Raw genomic sequence first — 25,585 nt, 5'->3', positions numbered from 1 at the left:
CACGAGTTTAAAAAGTAATCACTAGGTTAGATAAGACTTTTGGTAGGATTGATTTAGGAATTCAAAATAATTTTATTTAATCTTTTTACTGATTACTTTATTTGGATTTAACATTGCTTTAAGTAATGGTTTCATTGCATATAAAGCAAAAAATATGGAAATTAATTCAGTTTTTTGTTGTTATAATAAAACTTAAGTAAAGCATTTTATAGTTTTAGTAAATTTAAAGAAAAGTTAAGACTAAAGAGTGAGTAAGTTTTCGTCTGATAGTGGTTTATAAAATGTCCCTTTGCATGTATGAAGTTTCTAGTTTGTAATATGCTTTTTGTAAAATGTTTTTGATGATTTTCAAAACGAGGTTATTTGTTTAGATGTCAAAAGCTTTGCCGAAGTCGAGCAATACTAAGCCTGTTACACTTTTATTATGCAATGCCCGATAATAATCAAAATATCACAATACCGAAACACCGAAAATATCACATACATCGAGTAATGCAGTAAGTGTGTTGTCAATATTGTTTCGTCAACTTTCTTTTTCTTTAAATGTAAAAAAATCCATGTTTGTTTGTATTATGTTTTATATTTATTTTTTATTTCATTATTTGTGGAAAATACATTGCTTTTTGGAATAATATTAATACTGAACAAATTAACAAATACTGCGTTTGTAAGATTATCATTTATAAAAGAATTTGATGCTTTAAAAGTAAGGTTAAGTCCATTCAAGGTTTTGCAAAATGATGCTAGATCTATTAGCTTTCTTTTCATTTCGTATAATGTTTCGTGCTAAAAAGTTGCGACGTTGTTTGTATTCATTAATTTTCTGATATACCAACAATCAACAATAAATACCGTTTTAAAGTAAAAAATATTACTACCTAATTGTTAAAATAAATAATAATACTTTTAAAACTCCCTTAACAAGGCAACACTAGTGTCGAATCTCCAAGTATATTACCTGAACCGCGAGATCGAAGAATTGATTGTACTAAAAAACCTAATTTTAAAATTACTCAATAAGAAAAAAATTCAAATTCTGTCGAACTAAAATCTATCAATAAAAATACAATTTTAGTAAATTTAACCAATTCCGTTCTAGGTTATGTATGCGAGCGCGAGGACCTAAACGGAATATTCGTAAAAAACCTGACGGAAGGTTCCGAAGCGCACAAATGCCAGCTGATCCACATAAACGACCGGATCATCGAGGTGGACGGCAAACCGTTGCAAGAATTAACCAATCACGAAGCCGTCAAACTCCTAAAGGAAACCGGGGAGGTGGTTAATTTGACCTTTGAAAGGTAAATTTAGTCACAGCTAACAAATCTCTGTCTCAGGAAATAGTACGATGAGAAATCGCGGTATAAATATACAGGTATAACAGTTTTCGGTTAATTAAAAGTATCATCAGAGCTTTCATTTCTCAAGGCCTCCGTGATGAAATATTTTTTTTGAGAACTGTTCTTAGTGGGACATTCGGTACAGAGAAGGATAGCCTCCTTTCCTAAACAAGTGATAGTCATACTACCAGTAAATTATATGATTTCTTAGGTACTTACGTGGTCCAAAATATGAGCAACTACAAGAAGCTTTAGCCAGCCATGAAAGAAGAGCGAAAAGTCCTCCATCTCCATCCGTGAAAACTTTAAGTTGGATTCCCATTGATAATACCGAAGTCAGTAAAATACAATCAATTCATCCCATTTTTGTTATTTAAATAACGTTTTTTAAGGTTATTTCAATTGAACCGGAACAGGACTCTGTCAACTCGGTGCAGAGCGAAGTTTATGAACAAATCCCGGAAAATAGGGAGATTTTCATCGAGGAGGACTTCGAGGCGAATCCCGAGGACGATCTGGAGACCACCATCAAGCAGAAATGGGAGGGAATGTTGGGGACGGAGGCAAACATTGTGGTTGCAAATTTAACCAAATTAAAAGGTTAAATTATACTTTAAGGGAATGTTAAATTGTATTTTGAGTGTTTTTTTTATAAAATATTTTAGGCTTAGGAATTAGTCTTGAGGGTACAGTGGACGTCGAAGGAGGTATCGAATTAAGACCTAGGCATTTTATTAGGTGAGAAAATTGTTGAAAATATGTTTAAACTAAAGGCAAAGTTAAAGTATGCTCTATTGTTATTCTACGTTAAAATGCTGTTAACAAAGCCGAAGAAACTTAAAATATAAAATAAAGGCTAATTCCTTAAAATACCCTAAAACAAGTTTTAAATAGATGAATTTCTTTAAATAAAACCTTACACACTGATTTAAAAATGTCTTAACTGAAAATTAAATTCACAATATATGTTTTTGTATTGTTACACTTATAACATTTTTATTCGGTCAAATCTGGTTAAATCAAAAGAAAAATACACTTTTCACTTCTTTGAAATTAAAATATTGGTGCGCCTATGCCAGCTCCGCCTCCTTTTTTTTATTACAAACACCTCAGTCGCATGCCAATTGAATATTTTCACAGCACTTATATTTATATTCAGGTCGATACTTCCGGAAGGCCCCGTGGGACAGAATGGAAAACTGAGCCCTGGAGATGAAATTTTAGAGGTGAACGGGCAAAAACTGTTGGGATTAAAGCACGTGGAAGTGGTTAAAATACTTAGGGAACTGCCGAACGCCGTTCGGTTGGTGTGTTCTAGGAAAGATATTGATAATAGGTAAGCTAAAATAATATAATGAGATGTAATTGGTTTGTACCATACTTATGGTTTGTAATTTTATTGACGAGTTTGTTTGGCAAAATAAAATTGACCTTTTGATGGCGATAAGTTTTCTGGAAATGATTAAAGCTTCCTCCAAATTGTCATGATGCGAAATTTGTCAGTTGATCATGTTGAATATATGCATAACCCTGATATACTGATGCATTTTCACGCTCTAGTAGTACTATACTAACTTTTTGTCATGTTGGCTTTCATATTCCTTCAACTTGTGACAAATCAAAGAAATCTCCTATCTCTACATGATTGTAACTTTTTTTTAACAACCTTCGATAGATTTTCTTCGACGAGATCAGCTGTTTAGACCCTGAGGTGATTCAGCTTTAGCTCCAAGTTAAGAAACAACGTGTAAAGGCTCTAATTCTACTTAATTTTTAGCAATTAAATTTTGTAAGTTTATTCTAATATGTGACAACGCAGACATTTCTTCGCTACTATATAACGTCGTTTTAGAAACCCTGAGGACAAATATCTTTATGCTGATACACATTTGTAAACATATTTGTGAGTGAAAAGAGTCCTGTGCATTTGATTTAGTTTATAAAAACGAAAAAGTCATAAGTAACGTGACATAAGTATAAATGTCATAAAGTGCATAGTAACTCTGTGTCATAATTTACGATGCATTGTGCTTTGACACTGTTGACACTTTTTTAATGTCACTTATTAAATCTGTCACTACACTCCCGACATTTTCTTATAGCGATCATTGACAAGTATTACAAGGACAAAATTAAACTTTTGTATGCACATACGTGTTTTAAGCCAGTAGAGGAAGTAAAAGACAGAGTTAGTATAGGTTTAAAAAGTGGCTTAGCCACTTTAAACTGTCACTAAACCTCCAAAAGCTTTGTATCCAAAAACGTTAAACAGATCCACCTTCAATTGTATTTTAATATTTTTTTGTATAGTCTTGCAACCATACAAAATAAGAATTAAGGAAATTGATTAGGAAATTAGTTTATATTTTTGAGTTAATAAATCACTAGTAGAGTCGATATTGCGTTACCGTATTGTTATGTGGGGTGGAACATATAAGAGTAAATAAAGACCTCTACACATGGACCAGAACTACATCTTAATGTAATTTAAAGAGCGAATAAACTAATATAGTTCAGTTTAATTGTACAATGAGAAAATATTTAACATACCAAAATTATATATACTTATTAACTTGTATACAGGGTTCCGGCAGGTAGGTGTGTATCCTTTAAGGGTTGTTTAACTTAATTTCCAACATTTTAAGCCAAACATGTATAGGTCGAATCCGTTTTTAATTTTTTTATTGCAACTTTTGCATTTTTTCAATAAATAATCAAATCAAATAAATAGTTTTTTCAGGCGGATTTTTGTTCTTAGGAGCCCATTCGTAAAGGTTGTGGAAGTTGGGAATAACCTCTCTCTAAAATTTGGAGTCGTCTGTCCACAGTATACTTTTATAATAACAAGATTACGAAGACGGCAAAACCTGATTCTTGTTGCAAAGTTTTCTACTTGTAAGCCCTGCACTCCGGTACCCTGAAAGGGAGACTTTCCATCTTTGTGCATAGTCACCCACAACTTCCATCTAGAAAGGCCAAGGTCTCCAGTTAATTTTCTGATGCTTGCAGTAGAATCCGCGGTAAAAGCTTTCAGTGTTTGCTGGTCAATCTTTACATCATGACCAGGGTTAACACCACGTACCGGGTTGTTGCCATGTCAACTTCATTAAGCCGACCAAGGGTGTTTTAAAACATCCGGAAGTTTGCTAGTCTCCGATCTCGATAACGCTCCTGGTACAGCGCCGCGCCAAAGTACCATGACTATCACCTCGTCCATGCTTAAAGACGATATCGGCGTACCCTTTTATGTTATTCCAAGATATTAATTAAAAATCACACTTCTATTTTACTTAACGCATCTATATTAACTAAAAAACCAAAAACCCCACAATAAACACATTACAAACAATCCAACATAGGACAATGACATTGAGTATTGCTTAGTCTACATTTTGCATATTGCACCAAACTCCGTTATGTCGAAATCTATAATATACCAATAAGTTAAGTTCATTGCAATCATAATTAAACTTATAATAAAACTATTTTTACAACATTTGCTATATACAGGGTAGTACACATTGGTAAATGCCATTTCATAATAGTGTCCAATAAAACGTGAAGGAAATCGACTTAAAAAACGCTAGATGACTAGAGAAAATCGACTAAATAAACACTCAGTACGAAGTGATAACCATACACAGTTACGAGAGTAGATACTAAGCAGCTAGAGATTGAAAACACAATTTTGCATGTTAAGTGGGCTCTAGAGTGCAGATCGACTACGTAAAGCTACCAACCTAGTTAAACTTTAGTTCTCATGAGATACATCACAATAGAGGCCCTAATGAGAGAGCCTAATCCAGTACAATTGTCCCACATTACAGGCTGTAATTCTGAGAATTGTTTTGGAAACATTGAAAGTCATTTCATTCAATTCCACAATTATTTTCAACGTTTCAATGTCTCTGTTTTTTTTCTCAATTAACACAGATGCTTGGAATTCATGGTATTTTATTAAATAAACATTAGATATAACAATATAAACTTTGAAACGTATCTATTGTAACTTACGCTGAACTACCGATTAAGTGTGAAACTTTTGTATTTATTGAAAAAAATCCAAAGGTTGTCGTAAAAAAATTAAAAATCGATTTTGACCTATATATGTTTGGCTTAAAATGTTCGAAATTAGGTCGGGTATCATCCCCCTTAAAGGATTGCACCTACCTTTCGGACACCCTACATGTATACAATGTCAATTTAACAGCTTATTTTTCGCTTATATTTAGTTATGTAGTGGTAAACACAAATTGAAATGGAATATAGGTTTAGATCTTTTGGAAATTATGTCAGTTTTAATGACCATTCTATAAGACAGTTTTAAAATCTACAGGGCTTAAAAAACGTAACGACATTGGAATTTATTTGTTAACTATTTGACAACGCGACGCGACGGTTCAATGTGCGATCTACAGGTTCTCCTTCAAATTGGCACTAAATATTGATTAATCACAATTTGCAAAGGTCACTTGTGATGAATCAAATTCTTTAAATTATCCCATTTTAGGGTAATAAACACCTCCCAGGACCGCGAAGCCTTCGAGCAACGAAATATTTTGGGCGGCAGCTTAAAAAATCTCCTGCCGCAGCCGGAACCGCGTCTGATTAAAGCCATCAGTGATTCCAGTTTGCACACGTCCAGCACCGTGACTGGTAATTCAATGTAAATTGTTCATTTAGTACATTGACGTTCTTATCGTGAATTTTAGTAACAGACGATCCGAGCAGTTTGAAGAAGGAAAAATCGCGCTCTCTGGAGACGACCAACGTGGCGATGTGGAGTGAAGAAGTGGAGTACGTGGAACTCCAAAAAGCCGATAGAGGACTGGGGTTCTCTATTTTGGACTATCAGGATCCGCTGGATCCTAAGTCTACAATTATCGTGGTGAGGGGCTTGGTACCTCATGGACCTGCCGAGTCTGACGGAAGAATCACTCCAGGTAAGGAATTTAAGTAGTAGGTCAGTGTGACGCCCTAAATCTTAACGATTTTTTAAGCAATTTTTTATTGATGTATTGAAGTGAACACTGCATCCATTTTAATTCTGCCTTAGAATTGAAAATAGAACGGCGGTTTTCAAGCGATACCGTAAATTACTGAACATATGCCACTTTTTTATCAACAACAATTTTAATGCTGCAAACAAATATAAGTTATCTAGCTTCTTGATTCTAAGATGCAGCGTGAAAAATCGGTTATTTTAACACCTATTTCTGGATCGCAAAAATTGTTAATTTTTTTGATTAAATATCGTATAATCTAGATTCATCGTTCGTTGCGTGAAGACGTATATAGATTTCGAATTTTTCATAAAAAAAAAGCCTGTGCGAGGGTTTTATGGTTAACAGATTTTTGTAGAAAATCTAAGTATTGACCACTCTTAATGGGTAAGTGATTTGCTATCACTTTCCTCATACATATTCAACCCAAATTACGTGGTTTATTTATTTGCCTAAATAAATGTTCTAACAATATTCTAATTCACACACATTGGGCGATGTCCTTGTGTGGTTTCTGCAACTTGGCGGCGGGCTCCTCTCGAAACAAGCCGCATCTACTGTCTGCGCAGGTCCCTGTCAGCGACGGTACCATGCTGAATGCATGCGAATACCGGGTGACGCTATAAATCTTATAACTACGGTTCCCGGATTGAGTTGGCGTTGTCCATCTTGCCGCTACTTTCCACTGGATGATATTAAAAATACCATCAGAGAGTCCATGCAGACTGATATCTCCTCATTCAAAGAATCCATCTTGCAGATTGTTGAAGATAAACTTACCATTCCTCAATCCACCGAAACTCAACTAAAAGTCACGTACGCCGACGCGCTAAGCAACCAAAAGAGGAAGCTTATCATAAAACCCAAAAATGCTGAACAACATAACAGTCATACGAAGACGGATATTTTAAATCGCATCAAGCCATCCGATGAAAATATTACGTTCAGTCATGTTAAGCACATTTCGAATGGTGGTCTTCTTGTTACGATTGAAGCGAATAGTGCAGACAAAATGAAAACTTTGGCCAATCAGAAACTCGCTGAAGAATATGAGATTCGTGAAATTAAAGCGACTATGCCATTAATACGATTGGTTGGTCTATCTGAAGATTACTGTAAGGAAGTTCTTGAAAATCATTTAAAATCTCAAAATAAGTTTATTTTTAATAATACATCTAGGATGAGCGTTCTTAAAATATGGCCTACTAGAAAAAATGCAATTATCTTCCAGGCTGTTCTGCAGTTGGATAATTAATGTTACATATAAGCGGTTGCTAGATCTTAAAAAAATCGTTGTAGGTCTCGACAATTGCATTATTTATGATTCAACATCAATAACACGCTGTTTTAAATGTAACAGTTTTGGTCATTCTGTGAAATTTTGCAGGGGTGATACAGTTTGTCCACTTTGCGCAGGGGCACAAGAACTTAAAGCTTGTTCTGTCGCAGCGATCGATAGTAATTACAAATGTAATAATTGCGTTTCCTTAAAAAATAAATATAAATTAAATATTGCAGTTAATCATGCAGTGTGGAATTATTCTACCTGCTACGCATTCAAACAAGCCAATGCGAAATATAAATCGGATGTGTTTGGGGGCACCCTGTAGCAATTACCGAGGACGGACATCGCGGCCTCCTCCTCTCGCGACACTCGTGAGCGTCATCGGCTGCAGTCGGTTGAGGAATCACAGAGCGAATGTACCAGTACCACCGACCTTCGTATATTCTATCAGAATGCCAGGGGACTTCGTTCAAAAACTAAGTTGTTTTTTAACGCGGTTGTATCGACGGACTTCGACGTTATTGCGATATCGGAGTCTTGGCTGAATGATGGCATTTTTTCGTCAGAACTATTTCCAAATGAATATTCGGTATACCGCTGTGATCGTAACTATGCAGAGATGAGAGAGAAGAGGGGTGGCGGTGTTATTTTAGCCGTGAAGCAAACATTTTCGGTCATTAACTTAAATTTAAAGCTACCTCAAAATCTTATTAATATGGTCGAGATTGTAGGAACTAAGTTGATTCTTGGGTTTTCTGTCTTGTTTATTATTTTATTATATATACCGTCTGGACTCAACTCCCAGGTATATGAAGATATTTTTGAATATTTATCTACTTTAACCTATTTATATAATCAAAGAGTACTTGTTTTGGGTGACTTTAATATCCCCGAGTTTACTTCTTATTCAGTTAATTCTGCCTCATCCAGTAGACTAAGTCAGTTTATTCACCTCTTGGAATTTTTCGACTGGCATCAAATTAATTCTATTAGGAATTCTCAAGGTAGGATATTGGATCTTGTCATCTCGTCTGATTCTGAGCTTTGCACAGTGGAGGGTTGCTCTGATTCTTTGGTGGAGGAGGAAGCAGTTCATCCATCTTTACTCATAAGAATTAATGACGTCAAGAGCAAGAAATGTAATACTTGTAAAGTAGAAAATATTTTCTATAATTTTAAGAGAGCTGATCTTAGAGTTTTATATGATAGCTTCCTCGGAATTGATTGGAGTGATTTGGGAGTCGCTGGGGATGTCAATAATGCCCTGGAGCTCTTTTATCAAAAAATTTATTCCTGTCTTAATGAGCTTGTTCCAAAAACTGTAAAACGAACACGAACCTATCCGCCATGGTTTACCGCAGAGATAATGAAATCCCTAAAAGAAAAACATAACAAGTGGAAAAAATTTAAACCTTTTGGTCATCTTCAAGATTTAGCCAGATTTAAAGAATTACGTTCTAAGATTAAAAGAGATGTTGATCTGTCTTATAAGCAATATTGTAGAGGGCTTGAAGATGAGTTAAAATTAAAACCTCATAATTTTTGGAAGTTAATTCAGAACTCAAAAGAAAATAGCTTGTTACCACAATCTATGTTTGATCAGAGAAGAGAGCTGTTAAGTAGCCCTCAGGGTATTGCCAATGCATTTGCCGATTACTTCCAGAGTTCTTACACTACTGGTGAATCGCCGCAAAATAATGTTGATATAACTCAAAAGCCTTATGTACAGTCCATAATTTCGTCTGATTTCACTGAAAATGATGTTTTACTGGCCTTAAAGACTATCAAGCCAAAATCAATAGTTGGCCCTGATAAAATACCAGCTTTTCTCTTATATGATTGTGCTTATATTTTTGCTAAACCGTTAACAGTTCTCTCTAATCTGACTCTAAAACAAGAATGTTTCCCGAACCGCTGGAAGTCATCAAAGATAATTCCAGTACACAAAAAAAATAAATCTCATCGAGAACTATCGGCCAATTACAATAATCACCAACTTTTCTAAATGTTTTGAACGTGTTCTTCATTCGGCCTTATTTCCTTCAATGAGGGGTCTTATAGATCATCGTCAGCATGGATTTATGAAAGGTAGATCTACCACCACAAACTTAGTTTGTCTTACAGAACATATATCTGAGTCAATAAATGCCAGGTCACAGGTTGACGTTATTTATACAGACTTCTCGAAGGCTTTTGACCGTCTGGATCATGGTATTCTTCTAAATAATCTTGACCAAAACTACGGTTTTTCTTCTCACCTAATACACTTTTTTAGCTCTTATCTTACGGGTCGTCTTCAGCACGTGGAATGTTATGGCCGTAGTTCGGCTCAGATAGTTGCAACGTCCGGAGTTCCACAGGGCTCCATATTGGGGCCGCTCTTCTTCAACACATTTATTAATAGTATATCGGAACAGCTCACTGTAAATAGTTTGTTATATGCGGATGATACAAAATTGTATTATGGCATCAATAGTATCTTAGATTGTATGGAATTGCAAAATAATATTAATTTCCTCAATGCATGGTGCAAAAATAACAATCTTCCTCTTAATGCTGCCAAGTGTAAAGTTGTTTCTTACTCTTTGAAGAAAAACCTGATTATGTATGACTATACTATGGACAGTGAGACTGTCCCGAGATCAACGGAGTTCAAGGATTTGGGGGTGACATTCGACAGCACTCTTTCCTTTCAGCCACACATTCAGGACATTGTTAATCGGAGCTACAGAATGCTGGGTTTTGTCATTAGGAACGCACATAGCTTTAATAATATCTTTAGTCTTAAAATTTTGTATTTTTCTTATGTGAGATCAATACTGGAATATGCTTCTTCTGTGTGGTCACCATTTTATATGAATCACATACATGAACTAGAAAATGTTCAGCGTAAATTCTTAAAGTTCCTTTCATATAAATGTGACGGAGTGTACCCAGAAATTGGTTTTTCACATCAACGCCTACTAGAAAGGTACTCCTTTAGTAGTCTTGAGGAGAGGCGAAAATCTGCTGATCTGAAATTTTTATTTAAACTTCTTAATAATAAAATTGATTCGCCAGACTTATTACGACATGTAAATCTTCATGTGCCCCGTATATCATCTAGAAATTCTGACACATTTTACCTATCTAGACCTAGAACGAATATTTGTAAATATTCTCCAATGCGTAGAGCATGTGGCACTTTTAATTCTGTTCAGGATCAATGTGACATATTCAACTGCAGTTTGTCCGAAATTAAAAGAGTGCGCTTTTCCTAGATAGTAGACATAAACAAAATTATTTTTTATTCAAGTATTGTATAATATTGTAGGAAACTATTGCTATTAATAATGTATTCTTTTTTTTTTCTCTAGTTTTGGATTGTAATTTGTATAATATTGTATTTTTTTTCCCCCACTCAATAATTGGAATTTTTTCTGTGGAGTGGTGTAATTAAAATAAATAAAATAAAAAGTAATACATATAGATTAAAAATACCATAGATAAATAATCAGTTTAAAAAGAATGTTAATTTTGTAAATAAAACTGCTTCAATAGTGTTAGTAGTTCATTATTATTAGTCCGATAATTACTATGATTTTATTGTAAAGTTATATAAAAAATATTGAATTTTGTACTATTTAAGTATTATTAAAAATATTGAATTTTGTATAATTTAAGATTTTGTGTTAAAGCGTCATGTGCGTGGCCAAGGGCCACCACTACGCAGTTCCTCTAATTGTCACAATTTTTTAATTTAAATTAATAAATCAAAATTATTTTCCTCCGATTACTTGAGACAAATTTAACATTTGTGACTTATTTATAGAATTTTTTTCATTACTTAAAATATTAATTTTTTCGCCGGCTTATGTCAAAAATAACAAGGGTCCTGGACCAGACGGTGTGCCTACTTTATTCCTAAAAAAATTTAGCTTTAATTTTTCCAGACCCTTATACCACATATTCAATCTGTCCCTTTGAACTGGAATGTTCCCAGACTATTGGAAAGAGAGTTTCTTAAAGCCTATTTATAAGCCGGGCGACAAATCCAGTGTTACAACTATCGTCCTGTCACTATACTCAGTGCAGTTCCCAAAGTTTTTGAAAGCTTAGTATGTGACATCATCACCCCCCTTCTTGAACCTCTACTAACTGATCAGCAGTTTGGATTTAGACCACACAAATCTACAGAGCTGAACCTTCTTACTCAGGTGGTCTTTTTGTTGGATGCCTTGGAGAAGGGATATCAAGTGGATACAATATACACAGATTTCTCCAAGGCATTCGACAAGGTACCTCACAATATTTTGTTGCATAAACTAAAATGATTGGTATTGATGAACTTTTATTATCCTGGTTCAAGAGCTATTTATCTGATCGTACACTGATTGTTAAAATTGGTAATTTCTAATTAGTTCTTTCTAAAACTATTCAGGTTCCATCTGGAGTGCCTCAAGACTCTCATCTCGGGCCACTTCTTTTTAATACTAGCCGCCTATTTTTGTTGTTTGCCGATGATCTGAAATTGAGTTGTATAATCAAGTCGCCTGATGATTGTGACAGATTACAATATGATCTAAATAATTTGGTAGTTTGATGTGAAGGAAATGGTATGGAACTTAATCCAGCTAAAAATAATGACCTTTTGTCGTTTTAGAAATACTATTAATTTCGACTACAAGATGGTTGCTATACCCTTATAAGAGCTCTTCTTTTTAAGGATTTGGGTATCACTTTCGTTACAAGCTTACAATTTTCCTATCACTTAGATAGTGTTATCAATAAAGCTTTCCGGATGCTTGGTTTTGTTAGGAGGTGTAGAAGACTTCACAAGTATTGCCGCTTTGAAAACACTCTACTGTGCCCTGGTCCCTCCTAATCTGGAGTATGCCTCCTGTGTGTGGTCTCCTTTCTATATGGTACATATTGATGCTCTTCAACTAGTTGAACACAAGTTTTTAAAACAAACGCATATAAATTAAATATCTTGGATAATTACAATGATGCTGATATACTTGATATGCTACATATGGCTCCCATCACTATCCGCCATAAAAGGAGGGATCTTATTACTTTTTGCAATATCCTACACGGGAAATCTGGAACTTTAGAGCTACTTCAAAAAATTAATATTCGTGCTCCACTAAGAACAACTAGAGCCACTGATAGCTTTCATTACCCAATCCACCGTACTAACTATGGTCTTAATAACTTCCTCACTAAAACAATGAGATTAGCAAACCAACATCATAATATTATTAAGATATTATTAATTATTATTACTTAATCATTTTCTGTGTTTCTGTATATTACCTATATTATGTATTACTGTTGTGAATTTAAAAGTTTAACAGAATTGTAATTGGGCTTTGCCCGTTTATAAATAAACAAATAAATAAAAACGACAAAAACACTGGTTAACTTCATATACACAGTTTATTTACAGTTTTTACACATTATTTACAGGTTTTTATACTATTGCTAATTTCGATTAACGACGTATCGCCTAAAAAAGTCCCGTCTTTTACAGGGTTTCCATCTATAATATGACACACTTTAACTGCTTATAAGTCGAGAACGGAAAATGACAACGATGTGCGGTTTTCACAGAACTTCTTCAATATTTTTAAAGTTTTTTTTTACAGTGTTGCCAATTTTCAAAATTTACCTGAAATAGGAGGAAAAAAATTGATGATTTTCAAAGGCCGATTTCTCATAAATTTTAAATGTAACACCCTGTACTTTTTAATTTCACATGAAATCTTGTTAAATCCCCTTTCCGAAAATGTATAAATTGTCTTAAATTCACTATTTTTTTTACAGAGCCAATTTTAGTAAATGACACCTTTTTGAAAATTTTCCTACAATAAATACCTATTAAATAACATTCTCGGTATCAAGTGACAACAATAACAATTGTAGCTTGTTAAGAAGGCTGTGAGTTGCACAATTTGTTTTGTGGGCTTCAACTACTGCCAAATCTTTTGAACGTCATTCGTTGGGCAGTCCCAATAATTTAATTTCTATATGTATTTTTGCATTTTTTACAGATTGCAGATAGAACAAAGGTTTAAGTGTGTTTATCCAAACCCCCTTTACCCGGGAAAAGGCACGTTGCGTGATATTATTTAGTGAATGCAAATCAGTTACGCAGACGAGAAGAAGATTTAGGCTGATTTTTGAAAGGGCTCCACCTTCACACAATTCTATACTTCAATGGGTACGCCAATTTTCCCAGTAGAGAACAGTTAAAAGAAAAGTTAGAACAAACCTAAATGCACAAGATAATCTGTTGGATGATATTTTGCTGGTAAAAGAAGTGTTGTCCTTAAACAATAACCAAATATCTATTAGGAAGATTGCTCAAACGACAAATATGTCAAAAAGTAAAGTACATAAAATTCTAAAAATAATTAAGCTTAAATTATACAAAATTCAAACTTTCCAAAAAATAAAAAATCGCGCCCTTGAAAAAAGATATTTAATTAAGGTGCGAAACACTACTAGATCTTTTTAGAAATGAGCCGGATACCAATTTAATGATGTCTGATGAGGCAACATTTCGCATCAGTGGTCGAGTAATAAGCATAATTGCCGAATTTGGGGAGATGAAAATCCTCGAGTGTATAACGAATTTGAAAGAGATTCAAATTCGTTTGAACCTTAACTTTGAACCTTAAATGGAAACAATTACACCGATATGTTGGAAACATTTTCTTATCCTCAACTTCAGCAGGATGGAATTTTAGACACGGTCTATGTTTAATAGGGTGCCATTGATTAGAAAAGGGTTCTAATGAATTGAGGCCCTATAGACTGTAAAATTTATAGGTTGCGATGGTTCATGTACCTTTGGACGGTTTTATACCACAGCCTGCTGACTTAGCACGAAAAATATAAAAGTAATTGAATTAAATTAAAAGTAAAAAGACTTACCTAGGGGTCAGCCAGGATCAGGATAACACAGGAGATTTTTGCGGAAGGCCGCGCGAACACTGGTCGTAAAAATGGTTATTAACAGTAAGACGATCTAGTACCGAGTGTTTTTCACCTCGATTCCCCGCGTCAGTCTTTTCGGTACTTGCGTGTGACGTATTATTTGGGTATGTACCAGGTTTGTAGTAAAAGTAAAGAATAGCAAGTAAGGAAATATATAGGGAGAAGCGACGAAATAAGGCAAATCTCAACATTCATTATGTAAAACAAAAAAAATATTAACAGCAAGAAGCGATACTTTGAATGCACTTAAGAATATAACTTATAGAACTAAACTAAATCAAACTAAGTATTAAACTAATCAATAAACTGAAATTGAGGTGACGACAAGAACAGAACAGTCTACTTCCAGCAAGACGGTGCACCACCACACTTCTTCAGGGTCGCAAGGGATTCCTTAGATATTACTTTTGGAAAACAGATGGATACCCAAGTAACATTTTCTCAAGCAGTTGGTTTTTAAAGTTGCCTTTTAGCCGCACCAAGGTTCTGCAATAGTCATTGGCTTGCTTGATGGAACTATTTAGGTTAAATTTTGTGCTAATAAGAACTAGGAACCTTAGGTAAATTAAAAATCTAATTAGTTCTAGTCAAGTGTCAACAATAACGTTGTTATGGCCATAAACGAGGGCTTGATGGTTTTGAGATAATAAGGTTTTGGAGAGGTTATATTTCAGCATTAATTTGGCAATCAAAATTCCAATATAGAACGATTTTAGCATTAAAATTACCTATTCAGAACCATATGGTCTTGAATCAATTGCCTAACTATTTGGCACTTTATACGGCCTATTTCGGAAAATATAGCATTTTTTAACACCTAAAGGACTTGCTAAAAGTCATATGGATAATAAGATAACTTTATGGGATAAGGTTTAACCAACTAGTCACAATAAAACACAGTTTGCGGACGGTCGCGACTATTAAATCCTACGTCATTTATTCTTAGAATGCAGGGATGTCTTGGCACAAAATTGTAAGAAGTGGTAATTTTAAAAGAAAAGTGAAGCGAAATTTCCAACGAATTACAACTGGTCAGGTAAATATGACAAATAAAATATTGACAATTTTGGTAGATTATAACGTAAAAAAAAATTTAGTTTGCAATAGATACACCGGAAGAAGATAATTCTCGTAATTTAACTGATGGCGGTCTTGGCATTGAACCTGATCCTCTAGAATCAGATATTCACGATGCCAGTACCAGTGGCTTAACAGAAAAACAAAAATATGAAGTCCAATACTATACAATTTTTAAGTTTTAAATATTTAAAAATCTGCTTTTTATATGTATTATATTTTTGTATTTATTAAATTTACTAATAAAAAAATTCAAAATTTATAAAGAATATAAATCTAAACATAAATTACCTTTATTGTTGAAGCTTTTTTTTTAACTTTAAAAAGTCAAAACCTATTAAAAAAGAGTAAAATTAAATAAAAAATGTAATTTGTTATGACTAGTGTTGTGAACGTTCACGACTTATTCGTGACGTTTATCCTCAACAGCACGAATAAGCATGAATCCGAACGTTACTCAAAAATTTAAACGATTCCATAGCGTTAGCGTTAATATTAAGTATAAACGGTCCTTTAGCAACAAGGTGTTGATTTTCGGGGATTCACATCGTATTAATTTATTGGAAACACATACAATCTTACAATCATTATATGTCTTCAATTTTTTTGTGGTGCTAATATACTTTGAATTGAAATATTGCATGGGTGTGTTAAAAGAAAAATGATTTGGTACTCATAACCTCTAAACTTGCAAAAATCTGTATTTATCTTTATCAAAATCGCTTTGCCTATCTTTATTATATGAACTAAAATGAACTTACCTTTTTATGTAACTAAATACAGCCCTGTATGCAATTTGAACGATAAAAAAACACACTTTTATTTTCACAGTAACTGAAACCACCAAAACCAAACGCAAACTGAATTGCAATAAAGAAGACTCAAGAAATCCCGCGTAGTAATAAATAATGCCAATAGATCCTACTAAATACCTAAAACCCATTTATTGAAATTCGCCCAGACTTTGCCAGCTAATTGGTTATTAAAAGTGGCCTATAAGTCTTGGAAGATGCTAGTTAGCCCTGTTTTAGCTTTTTTAAAACCCACTGGCATTTTTTTAAGCCTTTTGTCCTACGACATAGCTTTTGATACTTACTTAAGTTATTATAGCAGCTTAAAAGCATATCCTGCTAGGCGTTCAATTTGAAGAAAAAATGTAATTCTTCCATTTTTATAAGCTATTCAAATACAGGCAAAAATAATGTAATATGTAAACAATTTAGATAATATATAAAGACACTGGAGCATTTAAGACATATTATTACTAAAGCATCTCAGAAATAAAAATATATTAATTTTTTATTTTTTTATTGGCACTGAATAATGTTTAATTTGTAAGATATCAAAGGCGCGCGTGTTTTACAGTTAAATTACACCCAACTTTTTCAAGAAACTGGTGTGCGCAATGAAAATCGGTCATCTATTCCAGTATAATATATTTTTTTCTAAAATAAAGTCATACTTACTGAAAATGTCGCCATTGCTTTTTATTTTGGCGTTGGCTTATTTTTACCCTGGCTGTATCATATTTAAAACTAAAAGGTCAGATTTTTATACTTTGGTATCTCTGAAATACCATATTTAAAACTAAATGGCAAAATTTTAATACTTCAATATGTATCTGAAATGCCAAAAGCCGGCCAACAGGCCAAACTATATAACCACCTAAAAGTCTAAAAGGACTTTGCTAAAGGGTTGTAAACAGGTAGGCGTAAAAGCTTTCAGGTTCTACACAGGTTACTTTTAGGCATCTTCGGGTTCGATAAAGGTTATTTCTATTAGCTATATAGGTTCTGTGATATGCGATCTGGTTTCAAATTGGCCAGGGCCTATTGGCAACGACAACCTCTTTAGGGCTGGGCCTTTTTTTACTACAGGAGGTTATGCGGGCTAATAAATAACGTTATTTGTGCTTAATGGCATAATCAATAATTTTTCTTAAACAGGTTCTAGGAGTTATTTATAACCCTTTTAGAACCTAAATTGTCACTTGGGTAAGGCTAGCAGGTCCAATCGAGTGGGCACCTTATTCTCCCGATCTAACCATTCCAGATTTTTGTATATGGGGCTATGTAAAAGACCGTTGCTACAATCCAATCTCAAGAAATTTGGATGAACTGCGCAACAACATAGTAAACGTTTTCAATCAAATTACACCGCGAATGCTACAATACGCCTTCGGCAACTTATTTCTCCGTCTACATTTGTAATCCGAGCAAAATGGGGGTCATATTCAGCAGCTAATTTATTATTATAAATAGTTGTAGTTTAATACATAGAATAAATACTTTTTATAGATATGGCAATAGCGCAAATTATTTAATTATGATCATGCTAAAGCGATACATAGGTAGGCAATTACCAGAAAATGTTCATCAATCACCGAATATGTATTCTAGGAAAATTTTCAAAAAGGTGTCATTTACTAAAATTGGCTCTGTAAAAAAAAATAATGAATTTAAGACAATTTATACATTTTCGGAAAGGGGATTTAACAGGCTTTCATGTGAAATTAAAAAGTACAGGGTGTTACATTTAAAATTTTTGAGAAATGGGCCTTTGAATATCATCAATTTTTTTCCTCCTATTTCAGGTAAATTTTAAAACTTGGCAACATTGTCAAAAAAACTTTAAAAATATTGATGAAGTTCTGTGAAAACCGCACATTGTTGTCATTTTTCGTTCTCGACTTATAAGCAGTTAAAATGTGTCAGTTTATAAATGGACACCCTGTTTATGGGAGTGCGCGTGTTAATGAAAAATCGTCTTTTGCCGTCTGCTGTTTTTCTCACCCTTTTATTGGTGGTTTTTCTTTCTTAAGGATGAGATTCTCGGAAATTTGGGACAAAGAGTTAATTTAGTTAAATCCTTCTCCGCTAGGGGGCTAGTTTGGACAGCATGACGCAAAATTCTAAAAAATCAGGAAAATTAAATGGAATGATATTATTTTTTCTCTATAAAAAAGTAACCAAATAACATCCAAAGATGCCAGTAAACAATTTTTGAAAAGTTCGTTTCTAACCTCAAATATTGGGAAAATTAGACTAATGGATCTTTGAAGCCCAAAAATTGCGCGGTAAATTTCCTAAAATTATTAAAAATTTAGTTATAAAATGAATAAAATGTTAAAGAGGCAATGGTCAGTCTAGAAAATATAAATCTTATATTTTCTTATCTTATAAAACATATATATCATCAAAACATTCATGTTGCTTCGAAGGGTCTAAATGCATCCTGAACTTATTTAAATCACTTTAATATTATAGGTGTTATAGTTCGAAAGAGAGATGTATCGAGAGATGTAATCTCTCTAGTTAGTTCTGGTTACTGAATTCTTTTAAGGATATGTTCTGGGGCTTTAAGAAAACAGTTTTTTTAATAAACGCCATTTATTCAAAAACGCCCCGGTGTTCAAAATGTCCTCCGTTATTTTGAATGCACATCTGAAGACGCTAATGAGTTGAAAGAACACCAGTCTTAATTTTAGCTGTTGGGATGGTCCTGATAGCATTCCTAATTGTTGCAATCTAGGTCCTAATTGTTGCAATCATATCCTCGCGAAAAGGCAGGTTAAATCAAGGGAATGGGCTAGGAATAGGCGGAGCCAATTGTTTGAAAATGTTTGTTTTAGAACTAATTAATATTGGGACAAAGTAGCAGTGGGCACTAATGATTTTATTATAATATAATAAATTTGTTTAAGTTATTAATATAAGTGAGCTATAGCTTAGGTTATAAAAAAAAAGTTTTATTGGTTTTTTTAGATCAGAGGATGGTTGGGTAGTGTATGATTTTGTGAGGTTATGTTTTACTAACTTTTTGATCATTGGTGTGATTTAATTGAAACTTGCTGTTTAGGATTTATTTAAGATACAATTAATTTTGATATAATTTTGACTTAACCAGATTTTTCTGATGTTATGTGTCTAGTAAATTTTAGTAGTTAAATTAGGTTGTCAATAATTGTTATCTTTGCTATTGTGCTGATTTGACTATAACTTCGTATTTAAGGTAAATTCACGATACAATTTAAAAATTTTTATCTAATTTCTTTTTTAAAGTTTTATTTTAATTGATTTTGGTTATAATATACCTATTTGAGTTTGTAGACTTACTTTTTAAATTAGAGGTAAAAATTCCGTGATTAATATTAATGTGACTTGTGCAGGAAAGATTAATAAGTGCAGGATGCGTTTAATCCATTTGGAGCAACATGAATGTTCTTATACAATATATTTTTTAGACTTACAATTGCGTCTTTAACATCTAATTCATTTTATAACTAAACTTTTAATAGTTTTAGGAAATTTACCGCGCAATCCATTAATCTCATTTTGCCAATAGTTGATATTAGGAATGAGATTTTGAAAAACGGTTTTCATTGGCGTTTTTCGATATTATTTTTCTACTTTTTTTTTTGAAGAAAAAATCATGTTATTTTATTTGATTTTTTTAGGATTTTAGGTCATAGTGCTATGACCTAGCGGAGAAGGATTCAACAAAATTAACTATATTTTGGTTGATTCCTATTGCCCAAGGAATGCTCTTTTCAACAATACCAACTTCGTTTAAAATCGGTCGAAGCTTAAGAAGTTAAAGCAGGTTATTGCAAAATCAACTGAATGCCCACGCCACCCATCTTTATTTTTGAAATAACAGATTTTTTTACCAAAATTGCAGATAAACTAGTCCTCTAAAAAGTAAAAAAAAAAACAATTTTTAGTTTATTATGCGAAATTTAAAGAAAATGCAATTTTAAAATATAAGATGGCAGTTACGCCTTCTGGTGGTCATTTTTCGAACTTGGAAATATTTTCTAGTGATTCTTCATGACCGATTTACCTAATAATTTTGTGGCCGAAGAACAATCTTATTGGGGCACCCGGTATAATTACGTATGTAAGTAAAAAATCAAAAAACAACAATTCTTTTGTAATAGGATATACGCCATCCAATTGTTAACAATAGCATTTACAATATAATATACGTAAAAAACAAATAGAATTCTGCATTGTCTAGTTATTGTTGATTGCTTCTCTCTTTTATTATCAAATTAATAATGATTCTTGCTAAATGAAATTAGAAAACTCGAAAAAGCTACTGCAGACTGAGAGTATTTTTAGTTGTTAATTTTTTTTAATTAGCTTAGTTTTGTTTGAGTTTATTTCGGAACTTTCTATGTAAGTATTAAAACATGTAGAATTTTTAAATCTGGCTTTTTGGAATTTCAAATAAACAGTATTTTATTAAAATCGTTAAAATGTTATTACAAAGTACACGTCTTATTGTGACCTTAGGAGGCCTGATGATAGCAGAGATAGGGTGTAACCGATAGACCGCGACACTATAGTCGAAATTATACCCATTTTTAATGACGTCATTTTTCTTTATCTTTGTCTAGCATATTCCAAACAGCGACGACAACAAACTTTAAAAAAAAATTGGTGTCTGATGATTATTCATCTTTTATATACTAGGTTATGTGAAATATCCCTCACTGTCGATCAAAAATGTTGGTTTGTCAATTTGTTCTTGAAAGTTATTTCGAAAAGTGTTAGATATTGCCTAAAAAAAGATATAATAGGTATAATGAACAATCGCAGCTGATGATATTAAATATATTGGCTTTTTTTCAACTGGAAAAGGAACAAGTCCGAAACGGAATTGCACTTCAAATTGAGAATGTGATACAGCGAGCCGCAGATGCAACAAAATTGAGCACAACAACGATCGCAAATATAAAGAAGAATGGGATAAAATCAGATCAGGATTACGCAGCCCGTATATCTTCCAAGCAATTCGGGATACAATTTATTCTATTTACGCCAGAAAAGAATATGTAATATTGGCAACAATAAGAGAAAAGTTCAGGGAAGAAATTGCATATTTTGAGTTTTCCTTGTTGAGTATAACTTGTTGAATATTTTGAGTCTTAAGAAGATGGATCAATAGTATAGGCTTCAAGTGGAGAAAATCAAATAACAGAAAATATTTGATGGACTTGCCAAATATTGTTCATAAAAGAATCAATTTTTTAAGGGCGTATATCAAAAATAGAAATGTAGGTCCGGAAGGTTTTACTCCAGTTTTCATTGACGAGACGTGGATTTTTCGCAAGGGATCATTTCGTAGTAGCTGGCAAGATGATACCAACCACACGGATTCAAGGAAAAACAGTGAAGGTAAAAATTATTTGGTTATCTTTTTAGATTTTTTTTGAACAAAAACTATTGCCCTTGTAAGGGCCCTCTAACTTCATAATTTCATCTGTTTCATAGTTTCATATAATTTCTCTCTAAGACAATATGAGGGAATTTAACTCCATACACTACTCGTATGTGCATGGAACATTACTTATTAATTATATTAAATTTATGTTCTGGAAGAATGATTTCTAAAAGAAGAGAATTGAATTATCTTTTATTTTTAAAGTCATCGTTATATCGTGGTCCACGCCGGAACCAAAGATGGCTTTATCAAGGGTGCAAATTTAATATTCAATATTCAAGAGTGGATTAAAGACGGCAGATTATCATGACAATATGAACAGGAAAAACTTCGAAAACTGGTTTAAAACTCAGCTGGTTCCAAATCTTTCCCCAAAGTCATTTATAATCATGGACAATGCAAGTTACCATTCTGGTTTATTAGAAGAAATCCCGAGAAAATCTTGGACAAAGCAGAGACTGACCGAATGGTTGAAGAAAAAGAATATTGGCTTTCCAGAAAAAGCCATGAAAATAAAATATGGAGTATTGCACGCAGAAACTGCCCTAGTGAGAAAAAGTACTTCCTTGATGAATATGTTAAACCTTTAGGACACAAAATTTTGCGACTGCCACCATATCATTGCCAGTTTAATGCAATTGAAATGGTATGGTCGGAATGTAAACGAAAATATGATCAATATATTTCCAATTTTAAGGGGTCACCTTCAGAAGTTCTGACTACATGGGAAAGGGTAATAAACGAAATTTCTATAGAGCATTGGCAAAAATATGTTTTTCATACAGAAAAGGTAATTGAAAAGGCTTGGGAGGCAATACAAGTGTGGGATGCCTATGACATTCTGCCACTTGTGATTACGACTGACGAAGACGACGATGACGAAGACAATATCTCTGATTTCAGTTCTGACTCTGATAATATTGACGAGATTGATTAAGCTTTTTTTGTTCTAACAAATTTTATTTTATGATCGTCGTTTAAGTATTCAATTATATCGTTGCAATTTCATTAACTTGGTAATGCAATATGGCGTGTTTTTTTTGAGTTTGTATGGTTTATTTTTTGGAATGGTATTTTCATTTTAATGTGTTAACATATTCCTTCGAGCAGCATTTTTTTTCATGAACAAGTAAATTAAATTGTCAGTATTAAATTTTTTCCCAGTGAGTTAAAATAATTTTATACCATCATTCACAATTTTTGTAAGCTCGGTTTTGTTACGTCTACTGCTCGTGCCGAATTCTACTTTTCAAAATTTGTTGTAGATTTGGTTTTTGCGGTCTTTTGCTTGGAAAATATATGAGCAGCGTAATCCTGATCTGATTTTATACCATTCTTCTTTATATTTGCGATCGTTGTTGTGCTCAACTTTGTTGCATCTGCGGCTCGCTCTATCACATTCTCAATTTGAAGTGCAATTCCGTTTCGGACTTGTTGTTTATGTCCCATTATTTATGATTAATTATAATAATATTTGTTAATTGTTAAGTTTGTTAATAATACAATAAATACTACAAGATTTTTTAAAATTTTTTGGGAATGAAAGTATATACACGAATATAAAAATATAATAATATGCTGCCAAAATAAATCATTTGTTAATTTCTGAAGGCGATGGTAAAGTTTCTAATCAATATTGATTGGCAAAAATATCTACACCATACGTTTTTTCTCACCTGGATGACGTAACTAGAAATGGATATAATTTCGACTTTAGTAGCCATTAACAAAATTATTAAACGAAGTGTATAAATAGTTAACAAATTTTGTGCATCAAGTGCTTTCATTCACATCTAAACAAATTGTAAAAACGCTACAATATTATAAAATAGAAGTTATGATAATATTATACCTAGTCTATCATTTTAAATGCTTTAGAATAATCCAATAATATCAAGACATTGGCATTTCTAGAATCTTGAGAAGTGATAATATCATCCACTCTAACACACCGTGCCATCGGACCTTGATAATCTGTCTCTAACAAATTTAACCTCAACATGTTGTTTTGTATATTAGTTGGTGCATTATATTTAGTATTAGTACTATCTATATTTAATTTATTCTGATTCTATGCTATTAATATTTAAAATGATTGTTTTTACGTTTTATTTTTACAGGTGATCGTCTAATAAGCGTAAACGAGACCCTAATAAAAAACTACACCTTGGATCAGGCGGTCCAGGCCCTAAAGGGCACCCTTCCAGGAATTGTCCGATTAGGAATTTCCAAACCTTTGCCTTGCTCCAGAACTAGCGGAACAATAAGTAGTAGTAACACATAATTTAATAATTCTCTAGTCATTAACATATCCGAAAATCAAACTATTTACTTTATGTTGATCTCATATTGATAACGAATGCGTGGGAATAAATGCGCATCCAATTGCTTACGTGTCAGGTTTTAGTCCAATCGGAGACGAAAACTCCGATTGACTATTAAGTATTATTTTATTTAACGCTGTGATAATTATGATCTTGTCATTACGTCAATAATTTATTAGTTGTGAACGGAAAAATATGTGAATTAGTTATACAATAATAATAATAATAATAATAATAGTAATTAGTGCACAATATTATTGTTAAATTGGAACGGTTGTTAGGTTAATATGGTCGTCCAGTTGGTTTGAACTGTTTGATATATCTCTATCGCTTTCATCAATAATTTGCTGACTTATGCAAAAAAATACTCCCAACCCAGATTTCAATTCTCAGTCGCATTCACACCACTATTGGGTTGCAAAAAATTTATTGCTTGCTAAAGAGTTTTATATCAACCGTCCAATTTAACATTTAAATTACCCTTATGCGAATTTTCAACAAAAGTATTCTTAGCACAATCACTGCTGCCTTTACGATTTCGGATTAACAATTTAGCTGTAAGACTCAACTGTGTTGTAAATAAACATTTAGAGATTCGGGCACAATAATAATATTACTAAATACTCTTGTTTTGGTTGTAAACAATTAACAAATTCGAATTACATATCAGGCACAAATTACAGGGTCTCTTTGAACCAAAAATCATCTAAATAATTGTTTCTTGTTAATTGTTTATAACAAATTATGGGTCCTAAGGCACACCCTCAAGAAAATGGCCAGGAATTGGATGTAACCGTTACGGGGGCCATATTGTTACTTGGTAAAGTGTACTAATAAAATATAGCTTTAAGCATAAATTAAAATGCAATCACCCTATATATTTTTTCATCGTCATCCTGTTGATTTATTTATGTAGATTCACTTTCCGAACAGGTGGATTTAAATCAAATTTTATATTAATAAGACATTTCTTCAATTAAAAAAAATGGTTCTGATAGGAGAGAAGAGTCTTATTTATGGAAATATCATAAACCCTCATTATTGAGTTCTAGGAAGTGACATTAGTAATAAGAGATAACGTGCTAACGTTACGAGCAGTTATCTCTTTAGGGCCATTGATTGCAAACATATAAACGAATATTTGACTGTCATCGCCAATGCTTTACAACATTTTATATTTCTTAGGAAATTTGATATAACAACAATTAAACAAAAATGTTGACAATATGTTTGGTACACAGTTAAACATTCATGCAATCTGCCATTCCAACCTACGTATTTTTTATATTTTTATTATTTTTGAGTCACCCCAGAAAGACAGATCAGGGCTAAGCCAATATAGGA

General features: G+C 33.0%; 1 protein-coding gene across 4 annotated transcripts in view; it reads left to right on the top strand.

Annotated features, from left to right (window-relative positions):
• Positions 1-25,246, top strand: part of LOC126750736 (patj homolog) — an 86,552-nt gene extending 61,306 nt beyond the window's left edge. For all 4 annotated transcript variants that reach the window (XM_050460449.1, XM_050460448.1, XM_050460447.1 and 1 more), the window contains 8 exons: positions 1,100-1,301; positions 1,552-1,675; positions 1,733-1,940; positions 2,006-2,078; positions 2,500-2,676; positions 5,851-5,996; positions 6,053-6,283; positions 24,038-25,246. In XM_050460449.1, the coding sequence (XP_050316406.1) occupies positions 1,100-1,301; positions 1,552-1,675; positions 1,733-1,940; positions 2,006-2,078; positions 2,500-2,676; positions 5,851-5,996; positions 6,053-6,283; positions 24,038-24,201 (1,325 nt within the window). In that variant the 3' untranslated portion in view covers positions 24,202-25,246. The remainder of the gene's footprint in view (positions 1-1,099; positions 1,302-1,551; positions 1,676-1,732; positions 1,941-2,005; positions 2,079-2,499; positions 2,677-5,850; positions 5,997-6,052; positions 6,284-24,037) is intronic.
• The last annotated feature ends 339 nt before the right edge of the window (positions 25,247-25,585 follow it).

This window comes from Anthonomus grandis, chromosome 2, assembly GCF_022605725.1.
Source record: "Anthonomus grandis grandis chromosome 2, icAntGran1.3, whole genome shotgun sequence".
NCBI lineage: Eukaryota > Metazoa > Arthropoda > Insecta > Coleoptera > Curculionidae > Anthonomus > Anthonomus grandis.
This window is presented reverse-complemented; position numbering and strand designations above follow the sequence as displayed.